General features: G+C 32.4%; 2 protein-coding genes across 3 annotated transcripts in view; one reads left to right on the plus strand and one right to left on the minus strand.

Annotated features, from left to right (window-relative positions):
* Positions 1-4,418: 4,418 nt before the first annotated feature.
* LOC138330086 (uncharacterized) lies at positions 4,419-19,976 on the minus strand. 2 transcript variants are annotated; one of them, XM_069277462.1, is made up of 9 exons: positions 19,851-19,976; positions 17,909-18,090; positions 16,843-16,979; positions 15,210-15,319; positions 14,747-14,868; positions 13,077-13,378; positions 12,600-12,742; positions 11,805-11,926; positions 4,419-11,074 (listed from the first exon to the last, which is right to left on the minus strand). In XM_069277462.1, the coding sequence occupies exons 2-9, from the start codon at positions 18,039-18,041 to the stop codon at positions 10,563-10,565; spliced, it is 1,581 nt and encodes a 526-aa protein (XP_069133563.1). In that variant the 5' UTR covers positions 18,042-18,090; positions 19,851-19,976; the 3' UTR covers positions 4,419-10,562. The 2 variants fall into 2 exon arrangements, with proteins under 2 accessions (XP_069133563.1, XP_069133570.1); XM_069277469.1 differs by having other exon boundaries at positions 17,909-18,117; positions 19,851-19,970.
* Positions 19,977-20,395: 419 nt separating this feature from the next.
* Positions 20,396-24,014, plus strand: part of LOC138330103 (dual specificity protein phosphatase 14-like) — a 58,429-nt gene continuing 54,810 nt past the window's right edge. Inside the window, exon 1 of the mRNA XM_069277484.1 lies at positions 20,396-20,505. The gene's annotated coding sequence lies outside the window, so the exon portion shown is untranslated. The remainder of the gene's footprint in view (positions 20,506-24,014) is intronic.

The following is a 24,014-nucleotide window of genomic DNA, read 5'->3' on the forward strand; positions in this document are numbered from 1 at the left end:
GTAATCGTGTTGTAATCCATTCAAAGGTCCATGAGGAGTAGGTTTCCTGGTTCGCCAGTGTGCTCCTGGGGGTCGAGGACTAAGCTCATTTTATACAATATGATTGTCCTTTCCCTTAATGATACTTCATTCTAAATTTTGTATCGATACGCTTTGGGGTTAAGCAAGATTTTCCGTACGTTTCATTTGCGGATTCGCACCAAAGTGATACGGCATTGCCTAATGGAAAGCGTTCGGATATTTCTAAGATGGCGGCACCGATATGAAAGATGTGCTTCGAATATATAAAAGCCATGTATTTTCTGTGTTAACAATAAAAACAAGCAAATTCGCGGAATTTGTATGTGGAATTTATATCCCTCGCTTTCGTTAATCAAGGGTCAATAACTCCGCCAAATAGGGTCCATTGAAAGTGTCGATCGACCTTTTCCAAGGGCTCGAGACATTTAACCATGTTTTCAAGTTTCGAGAAAATCCGGTATTATTTGCGAAAGTTATTGAATGGAAACTGCCGAAAATGTCGTTTTTCGTTAATCAAAGGGCCTTAACTCCGCCAAATAGGGTCTGATGAAAGTGCCGAGCGAACTTAATTGAGCTCTTGGCACATAAACATGTGACCAAGTCACAAAAAATCACTTAAAATTTGTGGCACTTATTTCACGGAAACCAAGCGTTACGTATACAGACAGACAGACGGGACAATGCGGAGGATAAAAAGTAATACCTAAATAGTTTCGACATACATGGAAATAAATAATCCATGTAATATCTTCGGATATAAATACTCCTTGTCTTGTTTTCAACATAGATAACATTTCGATTACAAATGAATACTTCTAAAAACAAACATATTGTACCGGTACAGTTCTGCTGGTACGACGCGTATGATCTGGTATGAATCTGCGACTCTATAAAATTTTCAACATTGTTTTCCATTCCAATTTTTAAAAATCAAAACCTGTTTCGGGAAGGTAGTGGGCCTTTTAATATCTACAATGGTTTAGCATGCCGTTTTGGCCGAATGAAAAAAAATAACGATATAAAAGAGAAAGGGGCGTAGATTAGATATCACTAATAAATCACTGTAAAAGAGAAATCACACTATCGCGCAAATCCCGAAAATTAAAAGGATCTTCAGTCCTACTGTTTACACGACTGCTTCAAAATTGCAATAAAAGTGATTGTAGTAAATGCATGCTTGGCATGTCTATACATTTTCATGGAACCAGTTTAAGAAATGTAAGACGATTGAAATGCATCAGTTAGGTTACCCCAAAGGTCTTTCTTTCGAAGATGGGAATGATGCATTTTACATAAAGCATGCACCAGATATTTAATTTTATATTTCAAAGTTTCAGATAAATAAGTTACTCTTTGTACTTAGCCATTTCGTACTGCTTATAACCCTAGTCATTGATCTAAATAATTATTCTCAGCGAGTTACTGTTAAAGTTTTTAGAAGTAGATACAAAAATCATATGAATAGTGTTTGATAATAATAAAACAAAATACAAAGCTCACGACTTATTTTTTTTTTATTATATCCTTGAGTAAAGTAGTACGATTTAAAAGTGACAACAAAGTAAATGAAATGTTTTATATAAGCCTCCGTGGAAAACAGGAATTGTTAAGGCACAAAATAAACTACAAAATAAAAGATCTGCTCTAGGGGGTCAAAGCCAAAATTTATACGAATTCTGTTAACCCCAAGGATGTTTCTGGCCAAATTTGGGTGGTACAATCCAGAGCCAAAATTTATACAAGTTCTGGTCCCCTTCCCCCAAGGATGTTTCTGGCCAAATTTGGTTACAATCCATGCAGAACTCAATATAATGAAATGGAAGAACAAAGATCACAGTAATTGAACAACTCCTGGTCTGGAGAAAATGAATGAATATGATGTGAAAGTTTTGGCTTCTTATTACTTTGACAAGTGATAAACTCATCTTCAGCAACAAATTCACAATTTTTTAAACATAGGGACAGTTCATGTACAATCAAATCCAAATCAATCTGAATTTGTCTAATTTTTGTTTAATACCTGTCATAGATGTAGGAATGTTGTGACCCATCATCTCTATTGGTACAAATAAAAAGTAAGACAGAATGACAGTATTTACTGAGGAATAACTCAATAATTGTGACTGAATTCTAATAGCACTTGAACTTGTTCAGATATTGTAAACATATCTTTATGCAGTTTGTTTATAGGGACAATTCATTCTACAAGAACATTAAAATTTGTATATATATCGGAAAACCCCCAGTTCTAATGGAAATTAGATCAGTCGGTTTTACTGTGATATGTCAAAAAATCCCATGGTGGTGAAATGCGTGTGAAATGTTCAAACTCATTCGCTGTCCGCCATTACACATTGTGGTCGAATATCTTGTATGCCGAACCCAGTCCCTTGCTCGTAGAGTAATGCTACTTTTGTCTACAACAGCTCAAATCGCTCTGACAGACGCGTGTTTACCTTATTAGGTAAATTGTCTTGCCTAAAAAATCATTATATCACCTCCACAGTGGTTATGTAGTTCATTTGTTTAACGTGCGTGACTTTGGCTCGGATATTTGTACAGCGTACACATTGTACCTGCTTCATCGTATTGATCAACGATTTGTAATTAGAACGGTATCAATTAAAATACTAAACAATGACGTGGAATTTGTCAATATCTTATGTTACATGTTTCATAAGAAATGTAGAACAATACATTTATGCCATATTTTGCTTCTGGGTTATGTAAAAGAATTAGCGTGAGTGAATTGTCCCTTTAATGTTTTCATGCTAAATGTCATTCTTTGTGTACTCATGAAATGTGAATAAAGAGAATAACCATTTTAGGTTAAAGGAAAGGCGATTGCTTACTTCTACATTCTACTGGCATGTAACAATATAAGTATAAGTTTATATCATAAGTGTCAATTTAAAGATTCTATTGGTGTTGATTATGTCAAACATCATAATTATTAGCTTCACTTTATCAACCAATCAAAATGAATAATCACATATCTACAAAAACAAATTCAACTGAAATATATATAAACCATTTTTTTTTTCAGTTTTGACATTTTCCAGATTTCACCGAATATTGCTATAATCATGAAAATTTATGTGAAATATTGTGACAAAAATTAATAAAAACCTTGTTTTTGGATAGTGAAAATTAAATTTTGGTTAGTTTTTCTAAAATTAGAATAAAAATTATGTACATTTTGTTCAACAAAAATAGTTCACTATCTGCATCTGGAATAAAGTCAACTTGGTACACCGATTTGAACTTGATTGTGGCAAGCATCTAGATGTCAGGTTTTGTGTAAGTGTTATAAAACAGGAAACAATGATCATGGAATGTGTCCAGAAACAAATTAAACACATCTAAAATTAAAAAGGAAAATACATAAGTATCAGGTAAACATAAACATTGTTTAACAAAATATAGCACTAGTTAAGTTTGAGTTTATTATGGTTTTGACATTGTATGTAAATATGTACACTAAATTATGTATATGTAGGTAATTTGTGTTACAGGGTAACTATACTACACTTCTTAAACACCAATTAAATATCACATGAAGCGCTAAAGTAGTAAATGATGAAGAATACAATGTACTGATATAGAAACAATTAAAACAGCTGTAAATATTTCCAATTATGTATTTCCACATAAGTGTTCATGTAAAAGCATGTTTTTCTCCTATTAGGGAATTCTTACAAAATGTTAATTTATAATTTCTTGAGTTTATAATCAATCGCTCCATTATACTGATATCTAATGTTTTCCTACATGTATGTAGATTTTGATTTAGTAATACATGTTTATACCTACCATGCTTTTATTCCATTGTGTTTACAATGTGTATTACAAGATAAAAATATTAAATACACTTACAGTATAGAGTTTTGAATATTGTACAAAAACGCATAAAATAGTGATTCCTGTGCTCTACATATATATGCATATCAACAAACCAACATAGAATTACATGTTGTAGTTATGATTCATTAACGTGACGTTTTGTTACATTTAATTTATACACACATTGTTATTTCTTTAAAGGTACACATGTGTACTGGTATTGTTTAAAGGTATACAATGTATTAATTCAGTCACCCATGAAAATCAATAATGAACTGTTCCAACCTTTGAATTAGGAGGGTCTAAATGTGTCTTCAAGGGTGAATGAGTGAAGTATGTGACTTCTCTTTTCCTAGTGTTCCAACAAAGCAAACACCATGTGCCTTACTGGGTGTCTATTTCATATACCTGGTTACAAAATCACCAAAAGTCTGCAAATCATACAGCATTATGGAAGACAGATAAACGTCTGTTTGATGTCAACTTGATATGATATTGGCTGTATTCAGCATTTACGTACATTTATGGTCTCCAATCTGTGGAGCTAGAGTGTACGTGCCAGGTCCCTGTGCTCTATCATGTGGTGAAGTAAAACTAAGGGAAGTAACTCTGATGGATCAGAATGTACACAACAATGCATATTGCTATGAAATATATCCAGCAGTCACAGAAATTCAACATTTTAGGTTTGAAAAGTATAAGTGACAAGTACATTGTGACATTTACATAATGGCATGTTATTGACCATATCTGGGTCTGCGACAAAAGAGTGGTTCAAGTGTTCTGACACGTTACTATACTATAGTAGTCCTCAACCTCAGGTTTGTGGATTCGAAACCGAATGAAAGCACAGGCGCATGCGTTTTGTTTTGATAAAGATATCTTTATAATAGATGTCTTGGTTAGTCTGCAAATGCCTGTGAATTAAGGCTGTTGCCAGGTATATATACTGACCACAGGTCCAATACAACACATTGACAGGACTGTGACATTAGTTTGTGAGACAAAGCTTATAGTAATAGGTTGAGTCATGTAAACGAAAAAATCCAGGAACTAACTATCTAGTGTAATACAACAGACTTTCCCCATCCCCTAATCCTGGCATATCCATAAATGACTGGCTGTTGATAGGACCATGCAACCCCAAAATAAACCTAAACCCAAATATGCAATATAAAGTATTTTGTTATTCATATAACTACACATTTTCTATTTACATATGATAATGTAAAAACACCTGGGTGTGATAGAATTACAGAAAGTATGGAATATAACAGACAAACGATGGAGGAATACCAGCGATAAAGACAAAATACCATTGATGCAGTACAATAGAAAAATAACCCGAAGTAGAGAGGGATATTGGTCATGGAAGAAAAAAGTATACTTTTGCTCAGTTAAAAATGGGTGACATTTTGATGTTTAGTTGGTGGATAAATGATGATATTCCATGTGTACGTTTTTACAACAACAATACAAAAACGGGATGGTAAATATATGAGTTTCATGAGTTATTATTATAATTATTATATTTCCATAAACTTTGGTAAATGTATAAGGCAAATGATTCAGCACACATACAATGAACATGCATGTCTGAAGCTATTGCATTATAAGCACCTTTCAGCAGTTCAAAACATTCATATTAAAATTTGTTTTACGATAATTACACTTTATAGATACTTTTCATAACACCAGACTCGTTATAATGAACATTTTTATCACACCCGACCCTTATTTCTTTTATGAAAATATGCAAATATCTAATAAGTATACAAGTAAATATATATTATCTGGTTTATAATTTACTAATTTTTGGTGATTTCTATTGTGCATAAATCACGAGGACCAGTAAAGCGAAAAACTCTTTCTGTCTTACCAAACTGTAGCTTATATTGGTCACAATCTTATCATATCTTCATGCCACTCAGCCTGATTAAAATCATCTGTTCATGGCTTCGTTAACTAAGTTCAGTTTATAGAAGTAACGAGCAAGCCATAACAGATGATTTAACCAGATTGAACACTTCTTGTATGGGGAATTTACTGCATTGGTGAGTGAAACAAATTCACAGTGTCATTATTTTTCAAGTTTTTACATCCGGCTCCCTGCAAAACAACTTTTTGTCACAATTAATCTATAAATAGTTATTATTATTTTTGAAATTACATGTAATAAAATTATAGAGCTCTCTTTCTTTGGCATTAAAATAATTTTCTAACTAATTATTTATTACAAAGTCAAATTGCCAATACATTTCTTTATGTGTCTTTTTTTCACATGCAAAAGAAATTAGGAAAAAATGAAATTACCAATACGTTGCATCTGGTACATATTATAATTTCCACTATTATATATATATATAGCAATCCTTAGCATCCATTTCCTCATCCTTGCTACTCCAGGGGTTCAGATCACTTATGATCTCTACACCCCTGGGCTATCTCATAGTGAAATTGAAGGCAGTTCAGAGGAAAACATTTGACCAATCATTGGCCAGCAATGATTTCCTTAGAAGAAAACAGAGAGAGCGAGGCCTAACATCAAAGCCACACAGTCAACCACAGTGTACCGTTATACAGTTCTTTTGATGTACATCAAATGACTAAATTACCTGTTCTGTTCTGTTGCCTCCAGTTTTACTAAGATATAGTCCAGGGGTGTAGAGATGGTAAGTGATCTGAACCCTTGGACTATCGAGGATGTCATTTCCTATACCTGTCATCATCTACACTTTACATAGCTTTCCAGAATCATTACTTTTTTACTGCATTAAAAGATAATATTTATTTATTTCATATAAATTATGTTTCTAAAGGAAAGTTTGATCTCCACATTCAGGCTTAGCGAGTAGGAATATAGTATCATACATGTAATAGATGTTACTCAGTTGTGATATGGCAAATATTCCAAGTATGAATGAAGTATATATATATGCAAAAGTAGGCTTTAGCTGCACAGGTAATGATCAGGAAATCAAATAAATAGATTTCCAAAAAAAAAAAGTCAATAATGTAAGTTGTTAAAAAGTATATCTTTAGCATGCCAAGCATTTTGTATAATTTGTAACTCCATGGACAAGCTTATCATATTCATATCAAAATAGTTGTGCAAAAATACATTGATTGACAAGCTATTCAAAATAATTCTTTGATGACTACATATCTTCCTGAATTATATTTGGACATTTTTATGCTTCATTTCATTCGTTATGCATCAAATGATATTTCACAAAAATGATTGGTAGTCAAAGATACTGTAACAATTAATTACTAGTGTTTGTACATAGTTTTAATAAATATCAAATCAAGAATATTTGATTTGCATATATCATAAAGATCTAGTACATCAAACTGAATCTCACAAATATAAATTAAAAAGTTAATTGGAACCAATGAATGAAGGATCTATATATCATACATGTATTTATCTCTGAAAGTACATTACAATATCTCTGTGAATTTCTTAAGTAGGGGAGATAACTCAAGTAAAAATAACATTACATGCCAAAATAGAATTCATTATTGATTGATAAATAGTTTATGATTTTTAAAAAAAATACAACAATGCAAAAGCAATATGTTAGAAATTATCATTGGTGATATTATGAAGTTACAAGGATATATTACATAATAGTAGTTATATATAATACAGTATTGTGTAACAATAAGCTTTAGTTATCCACTATATGACATTGATGTAAACATATAAGATAAAACACTGATATAGGATATGTATACAGAATCATGAATGCACAGCCACTCACAGCGATAGTTCATATAATAATAAAATAATCTAATGAAAACTCGTTACAAACACATTATGTACAAATGATATGTCAGGAATGCACGGAGCACACAAATTTAAGGGACATGGAAGTAAATTAACTAAGCTGTGCAAATGGATTGCAAATCTGCATGATTTATTAATCTGTGAAAACTTCTTTCCATATCCCTGATACAAGCTCTGTAGGAATGATATATATACAGCAAAACTTAAACAAACAGGCAATGACAGGCAACATCTATGGCCACTAATACAAGACTTTCTAGTGATTGTGAAGTAAACATTTCTATTATGCCCTAATCATAGACAGGTGGGACTTGGATTACTCGCACAGCAATAATCTTCATTATCTGGAAACCTTTGTATTTCTGGCCAGCTGAGTTACAACAATAACAAAGCCACGCTTTCACTACATGTAAATGCTGATACATGTCATAATTTACTATCAAGAGTATACATCCTATATATATCAGGGTTCTTTACCACATAGCTCTGATATAGAAATCAAGAAAACAAGAATATGATGTCAATGAAATTGTCTGGGTTTTTTTATGATTTAATAATGTTTATAATCAATAAATAATAAAAAAAATCACTTTTCTCCTAAACAAAAACTAGCTGTAAGTAATTGAATTAATAGTACCTTATATTCTTACCAAGATGATATATGATATGTAGAATGGGTAATGTTAGGATCATACCAAATCTCTTTATAAAGAACCCTGATATTTAACCAGCATAATAATGCATGCAGACTCCAACACAATTTCAACAATATGACTAGTTTCATGTACCTCAAAATTCTGAGGTAGAACGTTAACGTACATAATGAAAAAATAGGTAAACCAAGCACAACAAATAGAGACATATATACCGGTATGCGAGTCTCTCCCTCACTGAATGTTTTACTATTGAGCAATGTGTTACAAATTTCTCTGACGTATGTTGTCACAATCACCAGAAGGTAGGACTAATCGATGGTAAATCAAACTTAACATGTACCTACATATTGTATCTCAAAAGTATTCTGTACATGTGCTCCTGTGAAAAATACTTAAAATCTGTATTCCCGAAAATTCCAGAGAATGTTCTTGAGTATGATAATAAAGAGATCTGTCAAATATTCCAATAAATCTGCATAATATGTGCTTTATATTTTAGATATGGTGTTATTTTTAATACAACACTGATAATTACAGTGTCGCAAAAAATAGATCTGTACTGAAATAACGAGAAATTGGTGAATTACATGTACATATAAATACAGTTATAGCAAAATCCAAATATTTTAATATCTGCAAATATTTTAACCCTTGGAAACAATCATGGGCTATGCAATATGCAATTTGGATACCCAATACATACTTTAACAATAATATTGACATCATGTATTGAATTTCTTACAACTATATTGCATTTGAAAGCATGAGTAAACGTCAACAAATGATTCAAACAAACCACAGCCTCCTTTACACTTGTTTTATCAGTATGTATAAGTCAACAACTTTCACAACCAATGAATATTTACAATGTTATGTCAGCATGCTTTGATTGACGACTGATCATGATATTGGACTGATCAGTAACAAATTAAAAGTTACAGCAGACTACCAGCTCTATTTAAAATACAAAGATATTCATTCTTGTGAGCAACTCTTGTGAGCAACTACTGATTGTTTATGACGAAAAATCTTCAAATTTAGACAATTTTTTGTGTTTTTCAAATTTTGATACTCTATTAATTTTTAAGAAATCCATTTATTTCTTCTATAAAGAGCTGAGACATGTCTTGATATTTATTTTTAAGAAAATATTCTATTTCACATGAAGAGCTGACTTTGCAATCAATACATTCTTTGTAGGGTAGATAACTCTGCATTTCAAAGAGAGTCAATAGTATTCTGTATTGATATAAGCTTGATATGTATAGCACCTAGTTAAAATAAAATGGCGCAAAGCTGATCAAAATATAACAGACAAATGATTTATCTTCAGACAATAAACAATATTGTGACTGTATCACTGATTGTATAAATTGTACTCACCGATAAAAAACTTCAATAAATATAATGATCATTGTGCAAAATATGTGATTCCCTAGATGATAAAATCATTTTTAGAGATATGGTGATGAACATATCATTTAAAATTTGTGATTTGTGTTATACAGAGTAACGAATAGTCTCCTTCTCCAATGCAAGAATATAACAGGTATAGAGAGTATGGGTTATCTAGCAGAAACTGATTTGATATTGATGGAATTCTATGATAATAAATTTTAATTTTATTTAAACCTGCAATAACATCATCAACATTTTAGCAAAAAAGTATCAGATCCATATACACACAAAATTTGCATGTCAATTAGAACTAGCACATGTGATACAGATCTCAAAAACATTTTATATGCCCCATTTTCTTTCTTAAACCATTGCATGTTTCAGGGTAGTATAATTCCATTTTGGTGTATAACATGTGAAGCTACACAGACAATTGTGACTGGTTCTATGAAATTGTAAAAGGTTTAGATTTTTCCATCCTAGAATAACATTGACAAGTGTTCAAATATGTGTGTCTTCAGCGGTGAAAGAGATAAATAAATCAGTATTTATAAGCTACTGTTTTGCCTTGTCTAGATGGTACATTGTATACTGGGATTATCTTATTTGCAGTGACGATATATCTAGAGCCCTGAGTAGAGTCTGAGTAGATTGGCTGTTTCATTATTTTGATAAAGGTCTCTTCAAATAATAATTCTTTAGGTGCCCTGGGTACCAAATATGATAACTTTTAAATTTCAAAACAGATTGTCACTTGATGAGCGGTGGGAAATTCAAAATAAAAATTAACTGGAATAACAAAGCAGTTACATGGATATTTAATTCAAACATATCCTAGACACAGACTACGATCACCAATACTCCAAATCTGAGTCACCTTCATCCAGACTCTCAGAATTACTGTCATTTGAGTTGTCGCTGTCGTCACCTCCAAAGATTGTCTCGGGCTGTAATACCTTGTATGTAGAAAACTTACTCGCCATTCTATGTAGAAAGAGTTCAATTTTGAAGTTTACTTCTGAGTCCTGTGGTAAGTTTAGACGTATCACCAGTGCTCGAATCACGGCCTGGTTCAGGCCAAGAGTCACATATTCATCATAAACATCCCAGTGTTTCAGGTCAGCATTAGAATACCTGTTTTTGAGAGTTTCTGCAGGCATCAATTTTCCGAGGGAGGATGACCCTTCCAGGAAACATGTATGGAAGATCTTTCGGGCAGCCAGCTGCTGTAGGGTCGCTGTTGTCCTTCCAAACATGGAGTTGACAAGGTTATGACTTACAGATTTCAGATCCGCAAACTCTGGGAATTCATGCTCAAGATACAAGTTCATCTCCTCAACAATTTCTTTGGTATTAAAGAAACCTAAAGAAGATAAGAAGAGATAATTTTAAAACATAAAACTTGAAATGTTAGCTCAAACTCACATTCAAGATAGATACATTTTGTTAAAATCTATTTAGCATTTTGTTTGTTCATGCCAAATTTCACACAAATATATCAAGTGTTACAGTTACTCTAGTACATGATGCTTTTTCCTTTTATTATTTGTTTTTGTTTATCGTAATTCAAGATGTTGTGCTATTATCTTTCATCAAAGGTCTCGATTAGATGTGAATTATAAGCTGTCTGTTTTTCAGAAGATACCATCCTCGATACTCCAGGAATTACTATTCATAATAAAAGTGGAGGCAGCTCAGGAGAAAAAATCTGAACCAATCACAGGCCAGCAAAGATTATATGGCTCTTTTGATGTACATCAATGGACTAAATTACCTGCTCTATTCTGTTGCCTTCAATGTTACTATGAGATAGTCAGGGGTGAATATAACGTCAGTTATAGAAACCCCTGGAGTATCGAGGATGCAGAAGATACAGTACAAGCTCTTTGGTTTACTAAGATCGATATCGTCTACTTGCTTTAAATTGATTTTTTTATTTTACTCACAAGAGAACCAGTCTCTTATTAAACCTGAAAAAAATATCAGCTGTAAGTGATATGAAAATGTTTTCCTGGTCAACATATTGTTGTAGTTTACCTTTCCCATGATTTTATTCACATATTGTTTACTTTTTCATGATTTTGTTTACATACCCAGATCTACCAGATGTCCGAACTGATGAGGTGCTGTTGCCAATTTGTGGTGCATGTTCTGCCAACTCAGTGTTCGCTGTATAGGTATGGACAGGAACGAGGCAAATATTGGCGACAATTTCCTACAGACAAAATCAAAGTACTGAAGGTTCTCATGAGGGGTTAATTTACTATAGACAATATCTAAGTAATGAAAGTACTCATGAAGGGTTAATTTTCTATAGACAATATCAAATATCAAAGTAACGAAAGTACTCATGAAGGGGTTACTTATACTACAAACAATATCAAAATAATGAAAGTACTGAAGAAGGTGTTAATTAGATGCATTTCATATGTCCAACAAATTACTACAGATGAAAAATTCAAAAGTTATTTTGTAAAGATCAATTTTTTTAATTCTGTGAAAGCTGATCACTGTAGAAGGCAGAATAAAAGTGTCAAATATGAGATGTCCATATTCTAATCATGTGCGAAATACTGGTAATCAATGAAGCATTAACATTTGTGAATAAGGAAATAATAATCAGTCAAGCATGTTGCCATATGCTCAGACATTAAAAAATGTCATGTAAGTTCATAGTATTGTCATTACATATTTGAAAAGTACTTTAACTGGAAATGTCGATAAGTATTATGGTATTTTAAGTGCCCCCATATGAAATCTGCATGAAAATCATGGGCATGTATGGCTACAAGGTATGACTTTGATAGAACAATTAAGCTCAAGGAATAATTCAAACAGTAAATTCTTTGCAATTTATAGACCTTTCAATACAAACCAAGGGCTATTACCTTTTCTTTTTGCGCGTTTCCCACACTACGCCCCGGATTGAAGGACTTGCACCGGCCTTTAACAGTTTGTAACAGGCATCCACGTCACCTCGTACCACGCAATGAAATAGAGCTGTCTGACCGCGACGGTTAGATATATTGAGCTGAAATAAATCTCACAATGATAAACAAATATATATCACACAGTATTTTCTTTATTTTTGAAATGCTCTTAGTGTGAAAAGATTTGTACCAGGGTATGTATGTCACATTCTGAATTTTGTGGTTATTACAACTTTACCACACTTTTATTACACTTTACATAAATGTATCTTATATGAACTTTTAATTTGCTACCCTATTGAACTCTAATTAAAAGCAATTTTATCTTAACATTTATTTATTTTTTACATTTTTACATGTAAGTGAGTTGAAGTCAGATGGGGGGAATTTCAATTCTATTTGCAAGGATTGACAATGTTTCCCTGCCATGTTTACCTCTATATTTTTCTGTGACAACATGAAGTTGAGGAAGTCATGTTTAACACTAAGGTTGGCACTGGTATCCTCAAGTGTGTCGTCACTGGTAGGGGACAGGTCCTCCAGATAATCATACATGTCCGAGGCAGATATATCACACATGGCCAGCAAAGGAGAGCTTCCCTCAGTGTCCTGGGCGTTCAGATTCCCTCCATTCTCCACAAGAAGTTTCAGCAGACGATTGTCATAACTAAATATAGATGTCTTGTGTAATGGGGTTAACTTGGAAAGGTCAGCAATGTTTGCATCTCCACCGTGGGCTGGAACACAGAAATGACAAGTATGATTATTGACTTATAAAAAGGTATTTCCTTCAAAAACACTTCTTGCTCTCTCAATAAACACAGTCTTTGCATGCAATAAATCTTTATGTTAATGTTTTAAGCGTTAATTCCTGTACAATAAAACACTAAGCATGTTTTATTCTACAAGGGCAAAGTCAAGATACATTATGGTTTTATGACAAAGTTAATGTTTGAAAAAATAATTTGAATATATATATCTCATGTATCTAACATGGCATTCATGTTATTGAAAAAAATGTTAATTCTTTTCACAAAGGTACCTTTGTGAAAACATATTAAAGATTTACTTTGGATTCTTCTGATGTCTTAAAATCACTGAATCTACTAGAAATAATATTATCATTACTATAATTGATTTACACAACATATTAAATTGAAGCTGTTCTTATCTGAAATGTATCAGGGCCAATATAAGGTCAGTGTTTATCACATAACTGGCCTGTCCAGCCAAATCATACGACCATGTCATAAATATCGCAAGACACATGTGTAATAACACTATTGTGATGTCACAGGTAGTTTTGATGTCATAATCTATATATGATATCGCAGAATATTTACAGTTTACACTGACATGGACTCAATAACCATGCTTTCTAGTATTATCATTATCAGTGTATAATGTTAGCACAACACGCACGGCGGTTCTATTGTTACGGGAATAGTCGATGGCGTAGCAACGTGGGGTCATGACCCCACTTTTCGCTGGAACATATGAATGACTCGATTCCAATCAGCTGTTCAATCGAATTCGTTGACGATGACAGGAGAGAAAAATATATGGGTGTTTAAATAAAAAATATGCAACTGCCGCATGAAGAAATAATATTCATTTACTTGAAAAACTGTAAATATAAGGAATATATGTTTATTTTGTTGAAGTTATGAGGGTATGATAATAATGGAGCCAGTGTAAATTTTATGTAACCCGGCTTTGCCAGGGTTACATAATTTACACATGCTCCTTTATCATTATACCCTCATAACCTCAACAAAATAAACATCTATTCCTTAAATAATCTCAGTAGACGGAAATGTCATATCCATGCCGGATTTCTATTGTTTTATACAGAGATGAAATCTGAAGTTTTACTTATAGCTCTGTTATTAAAGTTGTGTGATAAATAGAATCTTACACTCATGACTATATGATATGAAATACAGCAAACTTTATAGTTAAATAATCTGATGTGCCACTTGGCTAAAGGCTTGTGACATAACAAATTATTGAACTTGTTTGATAATTTTCATATCACATAGCCACTCCTGTAAGATCCTCTATTAGACACATTGTTACATACAGCCTGTAGAAGTGAAACTTACTGAGGATAACAAACATAATGTCCTCCACATGCTCTATTACGTCCTCCAACGTTGTGAGGTACTGTTTATTAAGGCCGACCACCACATCAATGTGAGGATCCCAGCCACAGTGGTAGGTCGTCCTAAACGTCAGAGAAGTAAAATATATTTTTAAATAAGGTGAATAAAATGTCCGGAAGCATCCCTTAAAGCAAGAAGGGTCAGAAGATAATTTTTTTTTCCTAAATTGTTTTTTTTCTCTTTATCCAATGAAAAAAAAGATTGGCTTAAACCAATCTAATATAGACCATGGAAATGATTCTTTTCAATCTTTGGTGATAGGTCTTCATCAAGAATTGAATTAATTACCTAAACATTCATGTATAAATCATTGATTATTCATATTTTCTTCAGAATTAGAGAATATTTCACAAAGATCAACTGTTAAATTCTTCAATGTAAACTTGTATAATGCCCAACTTACCATGGTTCATTGCCGTAGTGATGTCTGTGTTTTGTAAGATCGTTGTAGAAGTCAGTAAGTAATTCTAATGGACTCAAGCCAGGACTTTCAAATTCAGATCCAAAGAATGTCTGAACAAATAAACAATAAAAGCTATTGTTATACCCCTATAAAATAGCTTCTTTATAAACTCTATTGACAAAAATGCCAATAAATGAACTTTTCCATTTCAAAGAACTGTTAAAATCAAATGTTAAAATTTGCTGTTGGACCGGAGTGATGTCACAATGGGGTATATCAAAACAGTTATCAACTGGGTTTTCGAGCAACAGATGATTTGTTGGACCCTCATGATCAACTCCAGTCAACAACTGTATATTGTAGCTCAGATACATGTGAATGTAGCACATAAATATGGCATAAAATTAACCGGTGAATTATTGATTGAATACCAAACATGAAGCTTGTAATTAAGGCTTCACAATCATCAGATCAAGTGACATTTATGAAATTAATGTGCATAGATATTTGATTTGCTTAGGGATCAGTTGTTTATCAAAAGGTGATTAGCTCAGTATATTTTCTCCAAAATAGGCAATTAGCTAAAGAATGGATAATTCCAAATTCTTTGAGAATTATTGTTTAGCCAAATAAGTTTTTTAATATCTGAGCCCAGGTCATTTAAAAAATTGAGAAAACTGAGAAGCCACTTAATATTACTATAACTTATACAATATATGGTAGTTCTTTTAAAAAAAACCATTTCATGAAGAAAGACACAAATCAATTTGAAAAAAAACCAATTAAACAATTTAAAAGAAATTTTCACTAAGATTATATTTAATTACAGCCAACATTTAAAGTAAATGAACTTGAGCTAGCTAAGGCCTTGAAAAGGAGGTCTGGTTGTTATATGGACAGGGTATTGATTTGGTTGAATTTGGTAAGAATTAATTAATTGAACAATGGAAATGAGTGACTTATTTGAAACTGAAAGCAGGTGAAGGTCACCCAATTAATTTAAACAATATAATTTACCAGGTAATCTGATGTGTATATATGTCAATTCAATGAAATTTCCTTAACGTTTATAGATACTTATGTCTCGACCACCTGACAGGGGTCAACTCAGGGAAATTGGCGGTGAGCTGGCAATACTGCAAACTCTTGACCCATTTGGACTACTATGACTTGGAAAGATGATCTAAGTCATTCAACTGAGTAAAAATGCATGACCTCAACTTATTACCATATTATTACCATTAAATATCATATAAATGATGAAGATAATCAAAATAGGTTATCTAAAACAAGTAAACGTAAAACTCACTGTGGGGACTCTAAACGTAAAACTTACTGTGGGGACTCGAAACATAAAACTCACTGTGGGGACTCTAAACATAAAACTCACTGTGGGGATTCTAAACATAAAACTCACTGTGGGGATTCTAAACATAAAACTCACTGTGGGGACTCTAAACATAAAACTCACTGTGGGGATTCTAAACATAAAACTCACTGTGGGGACTCTAAACATAAAACTCACTGTGGGGATTCTAAACATAAAACTCACTGTGGGGACTCTAAACGTAAAACTCACTGTGGGGATTCTAAACATAAAACTCACTGTGGGGGCTCTAAACGCAAAACTCACTGTAGGGACTCTAAAGTTGACATTTGCTCCATGTTCAATCATTAATTTAGCAAGGTAGAGATTTCTGGGTCTCACTCTCTTCTCCTCCTCATCCATCCCACACAGGCAGATAAACAAGGGCGTTCTCTGGTAACAACCTGAAACAGAACAAGAAAGAAATATTGAAATCTTATTATAATTGTGACCAATAATGTTAACATGTGAACATATATGGAGGTTCTCCAACAATTGACTGTTGTTTTTCTTGTGTATCAAACTTGAGTTAGTTAATTTTTCAATTTTAAAAAGACATGAACTTTAGCGAGTGTCTTTTGAAAATTTGAAAATTAACTAAGGAGAGTTTAGATAAACATGAATAGATAACAGTCACACATTGGGGAACTTCTTTATCTTATAACTAACTCTATATTTATACCGTTGTGACCCTTTCTCGTCTTCACTCAGTGAAACTTACCACCATACAATGAGTAATGATAATTTTCCGCCATAAAACATAGTGCCTAAATAGATAGCCAATATTCTGTTGTTTAATACTTTTAATAAGCTATTACCTGTTATACAGTAAATGCAATTCTATATAAATGAAACTGCACTTTGAAATGTAGTCCGAAGATGAAAGCCGATCAGAATCATCAGATGTACAAATAGGAGTTGACCGATCATAGGCGCCGCAGGTGTTTACACACTAGTACCGGTGTATAAACATAAATGATAGCCAATAGCTATGGAATTTATCACATGGTTTTCCATTGTGAATCATGCATAGTTATGGGATAAATGCATTTACATGTATATAACTACAGGATGAGAAGAAGAGGAAGCTGAAAGTTTGTAACGGTCAATTCGCCAAAATTTTCTCTAAATGTAAAATTTATAATTTGCATTTTGTATGGTATTTAAAAAAGCAAAACATTTAGTGAAATACCCCTATAATGAAATTAGTTCCATGATTACATTTTAATTGATCTATAATAAAATCTGCCGACACATCAATCCAAAGTTATTATATATGAAAAATCATTCAGAACTTTGGTCAAAACTCAATTCTATATTCATAAAAAATTACCTTCATCTAAGAATGATGGATTGCTGGCGTCCCTGATGAGTTTCTCCGCTGTCACAAAATTTCCCTGTTCTAGAGCTCGCGTTAAACTAGTCTCGTTGATTCCAAACTCCACATGGAATACGCCGCCCGCCATTGTGTAGTCCTTGGATCGGACCTGCTAAACTTCTATAGGCCTAGGTATTCTGATGATTAACAATGGATCATATGTACTGTAAGTATAATGTGAAATTAAAAACACTAAATGGGACATACGTTATCAAAGAAGATATATAATAAGTCAGCTGCCTATAAGACAAATAATGTCTCTCAATCATGGCACAGATAAATATACATATTTATATATATATAATTCAGCCATGTTAAGGTCATATAACTTAACTGTCATATATGTATGTCTCATGAAACAGATACACTTTAACCTTCAGGGAATAACTTGACTGTCATCTCTCATGGGACATATACATGTTGATTTCAACCTTCAAGGAATAGCTGTCCTCTAGCTCTTATGGAACAGATACAATTTAACCATCAAGGAATAACTGTTGTCTCATGGAACATATATACACTTTAACCTTCAAGGAATAGCTTTCCTCTCTCATGGAACAGATACATTAACCTTCAGGGAATTAACTTTCATATCTCATTGAACATACATATACACTTTAACCTTCAGGATATAACTGTCATATACATGTATCTCTCATGGAACAGATACAATTTAACCTTCAGGGAATAACTGTCATATCTCTTGGAACATATACACTTTAACTTTCAGGGTATAACTGTCATATATATGTATCTCTCATGGAACAGATACACTTTAGCCTTCAGGGAATAACTGTCATCTCTCATGGAACAGATAAACTTTAACCTTCAGGGTTTAACTGTCATCTCTCATTAAACAGATAGATACACTTTTAACTTTCAGTGAATAGCTGTACTCTCATGGAACAGATAAACTTTAACCGTCAGGAAAATAGCTCTCATCTCTAATGGAACAGATACACTTTAACATTCAGGGTACAACTGTCATCTCTCATTAAACAGATAGATACACTTTTAACTTTCAGTGAATAACTGTCTTCTCTCATGGAACAGATACACGTCACTTTAACATTCAGGGAAAGACTGTCGTGTCTCTTATGGAACATATACATGTTAACGTTCAGGGAATAACTCTACCAATGGAACAGAAACACATATGTTAACCTGGGAATAACTGTTTTTTCATAATGGAGCAGATAAATGTAAATCTTTTTGGTAAACTTTTAGTATACTGTCTGTCATAGGAAAAAATACCTGTCTGATCAGTCTAGGATATTTTTATTATGTTCCTTCATAGACATGTTTGCATACACAGGTACATGCATTCTGTGTACTTACATAAACCTACAGTATACATGTTTATGAAGTTAAGAATTATATTTAAATTATATATTGTACATATATGTGTGTACAGTTAACATAAGTCATTGAATTCCCATTATTATTGCCAATATATATTGGAGTAAAAAAAAAGATAATCTACCTGGTATATGTATCATATATTTAAAGCGTTATTCAAAATCACTGTACTGCACACTGATTGAACTACATGTATGCATTACATGTACGATTTAAATCATAAATATTTTACCTATAAATATTGATCAATCATACTGTTGGTTACATTGAAATATTACAGTATAAAGAATATGCTACCAAATTTTGTTCTTCAAAACATATGCACACATAAAAACAAAAACAAAAATAGTCCATAGGGTATGATATACCCAAGACGTTCATTACATTTTACAGAATTAGAAGCAACAGGCTAATATACGCACCAAATTATTGATCATGAACATGATCATCATAAAAATATATGTTATCAATGTATGAACATTTCTAATGATTTGGATAATTACCACACAGACAACTTGGTTTCTTTGTTAAGACGTACCTCTTTGTGTATGTAATGGATCATCAATATTGCATACGCAGCTCAGCTGTTCCAAATACCAGCTTTCGTGACACACACGGTTGCCTTTTACCTGTCATAAACAAAGCTTCTGCTACTACTGACATGCGCATTCTCAACCAAACAGAACTTCCGCTTAGTTTCGTTTTGTCAGAATTGCCTCCCTTAGAGCACCTGTTCACCTGTCAACGAAGTGTCTTACTGTATTTATTTTACTAGGCCTAATAAATTGGAGTGACAATGCTTGGATTTCAAGGCATCTCATTATTCTCGTATTTCAATACGTCTATTTAAAATATTAACGAGTGTATGATGATTTATGTCATTTCCCCTTGACAACATGATGACGCCAGAACGTGCAGTGTTTTTGTTTTTGTGATGCCCCTCACAATTACTTCTGAATCAGCCTTAATTAAACTAGCAAAGTAATCGCAAAAATGTTTACGGTTTTGTGTATAAAGTAATCCTAATTAAAACGTTTATTATGGAAACAAAATGAAAATGATTACAGACAGTACTCTTTTTCATCTAAAACGAAATTGTTTCATAAAATAATGTCACTTGAGATTATCACAGCAACTCTGGATTGAAACTTCCCAAACGCTGTGAAATATTCTTTACCGGCAAGATCATCATGGTAAGTACTCTACACCACATATTTAGACATGTTGACTAACTTGAAAAGTGAAATGTCTACACGAAATATTCATTCGAGTGTAAAGCTCATTAGAATCTACATTTGTACATTTTGTGCATGCATGATGTACATACATGTTATTTTTAGTACAGTAGGCCTAGTCAAACTGTTACCAGAGGTTTTTTTCTACATACACATCAGTAATAAAATCACGTTACATAGAATCACTTTACAAATCACATAGCTAGTCACCGAATCTGTGGCATAGCTAGGTGCTGAAACTCTGAATTTTCATCAACTTTTTGTTAATATTGAAAGTTAATTCACATTTTTAAATTATCCATTAATTTTCTTATCTATTATTTTCATTATTTTTAATAGCAATTTAATATGTATACAGACAATTTATGAATAAAATAACAATATAATTTAATTTCTATATACAATTATTTTCCTCCATATAATACTTGTATAAAGATTTTCAGAACTTCAAGCACTTGCAGAGATATTCTTGTTTTTCATAATTCTTGTTAAATGAATTAAGTGTATATGTAATATCTACAGATTTCAAGTTCTTTAAGTAAGAGTTTATCTCCTAATCAGATAATAGTGTGGGTGTCTCAATTATTTTCAACCTGATTGATGTAGAAAATGTTGGCAATATCATGACAGCAGATTTTTATGAAAAATTACAAAAAAAATTCGACAAACTTAAATGTAAAAAGAAAAAGAAAAATAACCATTAAAGTTTGTAAAATATTGCTAATTTAATGTATACAATTTATAACCAAATCATTACTGTTGTTGCTATTGTGACTCATTAACCTAAAGTTTGTGTGATTTTCTTCCTTTTTGAATGAAATATCAACAAATCAAAAAACAATATTAAAATTATAATACATGTATACCAGGGGAAATCTGCATTTATCATACATTGTATATATGCAATATTGTACATGTAAAATCAGGACAGCTATCACCAAAAAACCCTGATGTGTTATTGGGGTATAGTTAACTATTGTTAAAATATATCCTGTTGCTGAGAATGGAAGCTGATGAGGCAGATTCTGATCAGAAACATATTTACAGAGGGCTACAGAACCATTATGTTGTCTGTATGTCCATCAACACCTTTCTGACCTACAATTCTGATGATACTATGGGGCAGTATCTAACATTTTTGCTGCCAAGTTGTATACAATTGTTTGTTTTGGTATCACTGCTGGTAGATGTACATGTAGTAGTCCATCTATCTAGTATCTCTTATAGAGTAGACTTATGTCGACTCTAGTAACATTGCTGTGACAGTAAAAACAAAAATACAAAACTGGACCATTGTGACTTCATTTCATTTAAAAAGCATATTTTTTTTTGCCCAGGAACTAATCTTCAGGAAACATATTAAGAAAATTGATGGACGTTAAGACGTATACGTCTTAAATTAATTAAACCATGATCGAATATTAAACTCTATAGCTGGTTTATTGCAGTACTTATGACATACATGTAAATTACTGTATTTATAGTGCTTAAGTAAGGTTTTTCAGTTTTATTTTTGAAAAAAGAAATACTTTCAAAGAAAATCTTAATTTGTTTATCTTCATCCAAAAAGTTTTGCATGTCCTCAAAATACTCTAAGCAACAAAATCAAACGGTTCTATCGTTTATCAATGCTTAAAAGAACCTTCGTCTGGCCATTAAAATTAACTGGCAAGATGAGTTTAGAGACTGATAATTGCTATTTTGTTGATATCTTGGGAGTTATTCCCCCTACTATGTTGAAATATATTGGCCAAGAAGTGAAGTGTTCTCCTTTTCAGACAAAACATGCTATTCATAATATTTTATCAGATACTTTTCTTGGGTTTTTTCATATTGTAGATATTTAAGATTAGTTTACAACCTATAGATCTGGCAAAATGATAATTTTGTCAACCAGTTTACCATTATACAATATTAATTGTTTTCATAAATAACTAGGAAACGGACAAGAACATTATTCCACACAAGTTGGTCATGATTGCCATGATCAGCTGCCTATTTTTTCACCATAACTGAAACTTCCTGTGTAGGATTGTTCTCAATTTGTGTAGGAGTTAAAATATCGTGCTTTAGTGTCCCCATTTTTTTTCCAATAGGCAATTTAAAGTGAATAGTCGGGCAAAGAAAAGCAGTCTAAATGCGTTCATTGGCCTTCCAAAAGTTCTCACATATTAATACGACGGTCAAGTTCTGCTTACGTTTCCCAGTTCTGACCAATAAAGTAAAGGAAAGTTGAAAGCATTGAAAGCGAGGTTGCGTGTAAATGTAACCACGGACATAGTCAGCCGGGAGGACGTTTTAGGATTCCTATACTTTAAATTAATTTCTTCGTACGCAGACAGATTTTGACGAGAGATTTTATTTTTCTATTTCATAAGAAATTATACTGGATACATTCACACCATTTTTACCGACTTTAGCCATACTTGCCCGACTGTTCACTTTAAAGGTTAACTTTCGTTGTTATCAAATGGAATTTTATCAGGTTAATTAACTACTGGAATATTGATTATTATTTTCTAACTGTTTGTAAATTTGGATCTGGATAAAGGTGGACAGACTAGCCATAATTTTTACATTGTCTGTTGTCATACTTTGACACATATTATTGTACAGCTTTATTTATTTAGGGGGTTAATAAAATTTCACACGACAAAAGACCAATATTATATTAATGGGGTTATAGGTCAAAATTTGGAATTTTTAAAAATCATATCAGTCCAGTAAATATACCCTTGAGCCGTGAGTAATTTATAATTGTATAAATGATGACACACCATCTGTTAAGCCATTAGCAATAGTTATTATATCTGTCTGTTTATCAAAGACATTGTGGTTCAGACAGATATAGCTGACACAATGGTACAACAGGTTTGATGTATGAAGACATTTTTCGAATTTGATAAAAATACTTGTGGATGTGGCAGCGGTAGAATTTTTTTCTGTATCATTACATTGGGTTTTGCCTATTATTCAAGGAATTGGATTGCTTTTCTTGAATTTAGATTTGCTGACTCCCCTTTAATTTTATAATGCACTGTCTCATTTTTAAGATTAGACAAGTTCATTTGTGTGTTTAGGGTATAGGAGGTAAATACAGATCATCACATCACATGTACATACTTGGCGGTAAAAAATTCTTTGTTCTCTCTCTCTTTTGTTATTTGATAAAAAAATGTTGAAATGTGATTTATAAATTGCATTTAATAAAGTCATAGCATTTTTCTTCAAAAAATCCTCTTGAGTGCCAAAATTTGTATCCTTTGAACGCAAACACTTTTATTGCTATCAACATTCTTCAGGATAATCTTCCAACTGATATCACTGTTGTTTATATTATTTATTTTTATATAAAATGTCAGGGTTGCACTAAAAATGTTGGAAATGTATAAAACTTGTCTGCTATCATACAAGGATCAAGGATGGATACAAAAGTACATCTTGCAAACTACACTGTCTAGATAGCA

The sequence above is a fragment of the Argopecten irradians genome, chromosome 1 (assembly GCF_041381155.1).
Source record: "Argopecten irradians isolate NY chromosome 1, Ai_NY, whole genome shotgun sequence".
Lineage (NCBI taxonomy): Eukaryota > Metazoa > Mollusca > Bivalvia > Pectinida > Pectinidae > Argopecten > Argopecten irradians.